The sequence below is a fragment of the Volvox carteri genome (assembly GCF_000143455.1).
Source record: "Volvox carteri f. nagariensis unplaced genomic scaffold VOLCAscaffold_10, whole genome shotgun sequence".
NCBI classification, from domain to species: domain Eukaryota; kingdom Viridiplantae; phylum Chlorophyta; class Chlorophyceae; order Chlamydomonadales; family Volvocaceae; genus Volvox; species Volvox carteri.
In genome coordinates, this window is record NW_003307553.1 from 1,381,388 (window position 1) to 1,388,445 (window position 7,058).

A 7,058-nucleotide genomic window follows, 5' to 3' on the forward strand; every position below is an offset into this window, starting at 1 on the left:
AAACCCTGGGAATTACTCCCTACACTAGGTTATCATTACCAAGGAAATGGCCCCCTTAAATGACATGCAACCAGAAGAGTGAACAAGAGGCAGCTTGATTGGCGCTCTGAGCCTTCGAAAAGCAGGGTACACTTTATATGCATGGAACATCACGGTTCATGATACATCAAGATGTCACCTTGCATTTTCTCCTCTAGGTTCTTTCGGCGGGCATTCAATTCTGCGCGGATCTGGACAATCCTACTGAACTCGCGATCGCTAATAAGGATTTTGTCCTCGGGATTCTTGCGGAGCTCCTTGACCACTTCCCCCAGCTTCACATTCTCATCAGTAACCTCACCATTTAATTGCCACAGCTGCTCTTTAATCGCTTCCATGGCTGCTGCAGACGGACAAAAGTTGTTAGCATAACATTTGCAAATGTATTGCGTTTGTATGCAGTTATGTATTAGGTAGTGAGATGCTGTGGTATTGTTCTGGAGTGATTCACGAGGTGAGCTGGCTGTACTGCACCCCACGATGATGGCCTCGCTGTCGGTTCGAGTATCTACCCACCAAACCATCACCTGGTCATAATGATCATATGAGGTGAGGACCATCAAAGCACACATACACACACAACACACAAAAAAACACAGCACATACATCTCGTCCGCGGGAGAGAGCTCTTAGGTGGTCATTCCATAGGGCAGCAGGCAGCAGCCCCTGTGGCCAGTGTTGTCAGGCCTGGTCAGATACCTGTACCTTTCACACACACACGTAACACACAACACAGACACGTTCCTCGGGGGTTCTCTGTTCCTTCTGTTGGCCAAAAAAGAGAAAAAGACAAGAACATGACAACAACATAACAAGGACGTACCCCAAGAATGTACCACGTACTACAGAACTAAAAAAGGTTAACAGAGGCCCCACCACGGACATGCATACATAAGACACAATACACAGCACGCGTGAATACACACAAGAGGGGCGGACTAAGTAACTCTGGCCCCGAAGACACCACAATTAATAAGGCACTCTTTTTGAGAGTACCTGAACACCACTGCCAGCATAATTGGAGAATATCACAAGGATGTCGACAACTAGCTCATAACAAACCTCGTCGCCGTACACCACCCCTGCACCCTTATTTCGTTATGGTGCTTTTCGGGGGGGGATTGAACCCCTATGGCAGATGCCCCCTGATCAGAGTCATATGACCGATCAGATGGTGTTACTCGTACAAACCACCAACCACCGCTTCTGCCCTCCTTTGTGCGTTCTCACATCACCCCACGCGGTCAGACGCACACGCAACCACAACCGCACACTAAACCCCCCCCCACACACATGCACACATGCCCTGCTAAACGAACCAGACAGTCGACAGTGGTGTTACCCCGGCCCCCCCCCCAACCCTACACCACTCCCACTCAACCCCTTTCAATCCCCCACCCCGGCAACAAAGATGCGCATAGGGTTATGGGCAGGGTGGGGTTAGCGCCGTACACACAAGGTGGAGAGCACCAGGGGGGGTCGCAAACCTAGCGGGCGGGGGGGGGAACTATCGCTAAGCACCCCAAGCCGACACATGCACATACCTACACACATACACACTCACGGCTCAGTTTTTTTCACAGCGCACGCTGACATACCTACCCCCCTACATACCTACACACACATACACACACACGCCGTGTCACTGGATGAACTGGTCAAACACCTCCCGCACCGCCCCCTGCAGCTCCTTGAACGCAAAGCCCTCCTCCCCAGCCCCCCGGAGAGATGAAAGGGCCGCCTGGAATCGTTCCTCGTCGTAGCTTGGGACCTGGAGTGCCATTGGGGGTATTGGGGAGTATTGGGGGGGGAAGGTCAGGGGGGAGGTCAGGGGGGAATCATATGACATCGTACATGATGCCAAGTAAAGAAAAAGGGGGAAACAAATGCGGAGTGTTTAATGGTGAGGTGAGGCACTTTGAGGAGTGGTGTTGTAAGAGCAGTCACTGAAGCGCACGACTCCACAATTCTACGGCAAGTGGCTACGGCTGGCGATCATGGGCCTCCCGCCCTCCCCTCCTTTTCCCCCTTCCTCCCGCACCTTTCTTCCCCCCTTTTCTCCTACCCCCCTTCTGCCACCCTCTCCCGCCCCGCCTCCTCCTCCCCCGCGCCCCCACCCCGGCCCACCTGCACCCCCAGCAGCACACTGGACTCCCTGTTCCCCGAGTTGCGGTAGTGAAACAAAGTCGCGTTCCACGCGGGCGACACCACGTCCAGGAAGCGCCTCAGAGCCCCGGGACGCTCCGGGAACACCACCTGAAGGATCTTCTCGGCCTCGATACGACCCATGTATGAGCGGGTGCGACCACCGGCCAGGTGGCGCAGGTGGACCTGGGGGGGAGGGGGGGTACATGGTGAGCGGTTGAGTGGTTGTGAGTGGTTGGTGAGTGGTTGAATCTCAACCCGGTGGTGAGTTTCGAATGTCCTTCGTGGTGCCTGTCCAAGGCGCATGGGCAACGGGTTGGCAGATGCCATAGGCTATCCTCTATTGGTTTAGTACGGTATTGTACAGCGCGAGGTGCTGATGTACTGCTTTTCGGTGCAATTCTCGTGACAAACCCTAAGACCCCGCACACATTGACATGTGGTTGCTTTCCTCCATTGCCGTTGCCCTCGTTCCCACCACCGCCACCGTGTGGACGCCGCCAACCTGCACGCATGTATACCTGCCGTACAGGCGCTATCTTCAGCCTGGGGAGCCAGCCGGGGGGGCAGTAATAGCGGCCGCGGCTGTACTGCTCTCATAGCAGTGGCGCTGCTGGTGCTTCGATGTTCGCGGCACGGTGGCCTGGAGGCGCAGCACGGTGGCGGTGGCGGTGGCGGCGGCTTCACACCCTGCACCGCAGATGACGACAACGGCGCTTACAACGTCGACCACCACCTTAAACGTGACCGTGTCGCGGCGTCCTCTCCCGTCGCTGCCACGGCCAGCAGCAGTGTATGACAGTTTGATGGTGACGTAGACTGCTGGGACAGCACAGACGGTGAGGATGGCCGTGCCCATATCCACTTGCTGCAGGAGCCGCGGGATCAGCAGCGCCCTCGGAATGAGGATGGCACACCGCCCTAGTGCCCTAACTGCATTTCCCCCGGTCCCGACCGAACCGTGTGGCATGCAGCCGCATCACCGCTTGGGCACTACAGCACTGGAGGGGGCATTTCTTCACCTTGAAATCGCTGTCGCCCAAAACTCCCCTCCCTCCCTCCCTCCCCCCAAATCCCAATCGACATTTCCCCCCACTGCACTCCCCGCTACACTATGGCACCCCCGATGCCGTACTCTTGGTGGTCAGAGTGGTAGGTTATCGCTGAGAGAGCGAGAGTGAAGAACATGGTGAGAGTGTTGCGGTGTCCTCCATAGTCAAAAACAGAAATAGCCATTGCCTGATTAGGCTCCAATTAGTTAGGCTCCACTGTGTAGAGCGGAGGAAGACTGGACCACATCAGGCGTGAGGGGGCATGAAATGGGCTGCGGTGACAGGGGCGGGTCCAATCCAAAAAGGGGGGTGGGGGTAAGGTGGGGGGAAAGTTGTTTCAGCCGTCAATGTCGGGGCGAAAGTGAAGAGAGCGGAAAGAGCGGCAGTGAGAAAGGGCGGTGTGTTTGGAGAATCTCATGGTGCAATGGGTAGGGGGTGAGTGCAGGAAAAGAGGAGAGGGAGGCTTAGGGATTCTTGTTGTGAGAGGATGGGCTGCTTGCCCGGTGCAATTCATCACAGTGGGTGCCATGTGTGGTGCGGTGAGGGCCTTGTTGAGGGGCCCAGGCGGTTCCCACCGGGGGATGGTGTGGAACACCTTGGAATGGGTAGCAGTTATGTAAGGGTAGTAGTTGCAAGAGCTTTCGCAGAGGTGGGTATGAGATGCGCAGAGAGGTAGATGTGTGCATGCAGCTGTGCCTAGCCGGCATGTGAGACGGGTCATCAGGCCTGTCAGGCGACACGTGTGTGTGTGGTGTTGTGGTGGGGGGTGGGGCGGGCAGCAAGAAGGTGGACTGGCAGGCGGGCAAGCGAGCTTGAGTTCTTCCTCTTGTATTCGCAATGATGAATGTGTTGCTGGGTTTGCTAGCCGACGCTGTTTGCAACACCCGGTGTCTTTGGCTTTTTCGTGTTACAGGAGTACCTAAGCTAGCTACGTGCTGGAGAACGTGTGTGATAATAAAGCTTTCTGTGTGCTGGTGGTTGGTTGGTTGTTATGGCTGCTGAGGTTCGCATCTGTGCTTTTATTTCTCTCCCTCTTCCCCAACCTCGTTTCCCCGCACACATACACACACACCCTGCTATGGCGTGCAAACACAATTAAAAAAAGTCTTCTGACTGGACGTTTTTTGAAGCACTACCTCACCAATTGAGGTTCTGCTTTCGTGACCCAATAGCTGGATCCAAATCTCCTCACTAAAGGAAGTTAGGTGACGGTGGGTCGAGGAGCTTCACTCATATCACTGGGGGTGCTAATAAAGAATGTTGAGCAGTTTCAGGCTTTCTGGAACATGTGGGGGTGTTCCCATATGCATCATGTGTGTATGTATGTATGCATGTTTCAAATCAACTGCGCCGTGAGACGTACAAATTCGAAGAAGTCTGTGTGTCCGTGTGTTTTTTAAATCATATGGGCCATATGTGGATTCGCCTCATGGCTGGCTATTCCATGACTGCCACGAGCAGCATCACCTCTCACCCAACCCCCCTCTCTACCCCCCTCTACTCTCATTCCAGCACACCCCCTCGCCGCTGACATCAAGCAAACCAGCTCCCGGATAGGGAAGACCTCCCAGTCATGGAACACAAGGGCAATACCCCAGATCCCACTCCCCCTACGCAACTCACCCACCCAACACAACAAAACCCTAAGCATTACATTCCCAGGGCGACGTTCTCCCTCCGGACCACACACATCACACGACTAGACATATTCACCGTCATACACCACACAGTGCCGTACCCTACACCGTTGCCGTACCCCATGTTCCTCACCTGTGATGCTTGGGTGAATCCAGACAGTTACAGGACATGTGGTGAAGCTGCGGTTTAGCACTGTGCATCTTTCACTTGTGAGGAGGTTGTCAAGGCCATAAAGTGGTTCCATAACAGTAAGGCATGCATCCTAACAAAACTCAGGCGGAATGTTCAGAGTGCGCGATTCGCTTGGTGCAGGTGCAGGAGATGAGTTGGTTTCTCATCATCCCATATATGGATGCTTTTCAAGCACCTCCGTTCCGAAAGGGGACGTTTTCCCAGTCAGTCCAATTTGAGGATCCTCGAGACTTCATTTCTGACACCTCAACCGGGGTTGAAAATGGGGTGCTCACGCCACCTTGAATTGATATCCCTTCCCGGCATAATAGGAGCTTAATTCGGTTTCGTTTGTGCTGTTGGTTGATTGAGGTCAACGTCTCATTGGTAGGTTGAGGGCGGATCGGGTTTCAAGATGAGTTTCATGTCTTCATGGAGGGCACTCCATGAGAGTGCCCTGGTTACGACGACATTTCGACAGGTCCTACACCGAACGACACGCCGGCTATCTTGACGTTGGGTGACCAGTGTTTGCTTGCCAAGGCGCTTCACGCGATGCGTCAATAGAGAAGTGTGCACAACAGTGCATTTACCTAGCTATGTATTCAGTCAATAGACTTAATTCATAGACGATACTACATTCACAGATGCACATACACACTTCTGTTTCCGAAAATTTGCGGTGTACAGGGCTTGTACGTGCCTCTTTGTGACGGTGACGGACATGCAGTGCTCGAAAACATCCAAATGTGATGCCCGAGGTCTCAGCCGTTCGTCTCGCCCGAGGCCTCGGCCCGAGGTCTCGGCCGTTCGTCTCGCCCGAGGTCTCGGCCCGAGGTCTCGGCCGTTCGTCTGCCCGAGGTCTCGGCCCGAGGTCTCGGCCGTCCTTTCCATGGAGCCTTATGCTGCAACTCAATAATACTTCTCTTTACCAAATATTATGCATAGCATATGTTTTATGTCATGTATGTGTCCTTATTCCTATCGTGTACTTAAATGCAAATGGATACGGCTTTCGCTTTTCCGCTTTTCCGGCCCAGCAGACATTTGGCCTTATAGCATCGTTATACTCTTGTACTCTGTGCTCTGATTACATACCGGAGGTGTTGCATTGTGAAGCTAATGGAGCAGCTTGACAGGGATATCAAGAAGGTCCAGTCACAGATAGATGCCACGGTGGATGAACAAAATACATGACCAAACAAAAAGGATTTGGACTACTTACACGACAAGGAGTTTAACTTCGCGAGGAGAAGCTCTTGCTTCAAGATGCTGTGTGCCGTGAATAAAGTGAGTCATGCTTGCACAAATTAAGTGTGTGCGTGTAATTGCCAGCCTGTCAAGCTGTTGAGCTTCCCACAGGCTCTTAAATAAAGAGATTGTTGGTGTGGCTTCCTCAGACAACCCCACAGTGTCTACTGATAGCGTATGCTGGGTTTCTGCAGATGCAGATGAAGCTGTGGTGGACTACTCTGGTGGGTTCCTGAAAACCATAATCTTGGAAGTGTATTTGTCTTTGGACATATATATATCTTGATCCAGACCATGTCTAAAGCCAAAAACCCCAAATCCTCCTCTACATTCTCCATGCCTACCTCCAGTGGAGATGCAGTAGCCTCTATAAAGACCATGCTTGTGGGCATGCATACTGGTACAGTCTTGGGATTTGCTGGATACACTGTTTCAGCATGACCAGGCAGTGATGGCAAGGACCCGAGGCCCTACTGCAGCAATAGAGTGGGAGAAGTGGGCAGCTGAGTCACTAGTCATTAGCCAAAAGGCTGCCATGGGATCAAAGCAGAAGAAGGTGCATGAGGCAAGCCTGAGTGCTGACCTTGAGCAAAAGATCGAGCAGTGCATTTTGAGTATTCCAGAGAAAGAGTGCATGGGTGTTTGTGCCCACACATACTGATATGGCTCTTTAGTAATGTGTAGTAATTCTTCTGCACAGTTAGTGAGGAGGCTTAGGTTTTCAGTTGTTGCATGTTGTTTTAAAAACATCGCATACCAAAG

At 52.9% G+C, this 7,058-nt stretch overlaps 2 protein-coding genes across 2 annotated transcripts; both read right to left on the reverse strand.

The window, feature by feature from the left end:
• Positions 1–149: 149 nt before the first annotated feature.
• On the reverse strand, positions 150–647 carry VOLCADRAFT_88878 (uncharacterized protein; the record flags this gene model as incomplete). Its single annotated transcript, XM_002948562.1, has 1 exon — positions 150–647. The coding sequence occupies one exon, from the start codon at positions 645–647 to the stop codon at positions 150–152; it is 498 nt and encodes a 165-aa protein (XP_002948608.1).
• A 1,034-nt stretch (positions 648–1,681) lies between these two features.
• VOLCADRAFT_88879 (uncharacterized protein) lies at positions 1,682–5,118 on the reverse strand (the record flags this gene model as incomplete). Its single annotated transcript, XM_002948563.1, has 6 exons — positions 1,682–1,810; positions 2,167–2,370; positions 2,906–3,052; positions 3,454–3,508; positions 3,812–3,962; positions 5,007–5,118. The coding sequence occupies 6 exons, from the start codon at positions 5,116–5,118 to the stop codon at positions 1,682–1,684; spliced, it is 798 nt and encodes a 265-aa protein (XP_002948609.1).
• Between the last annotated feature and the right edge of the window lie 1,940 nt (positions 5,119–7,058).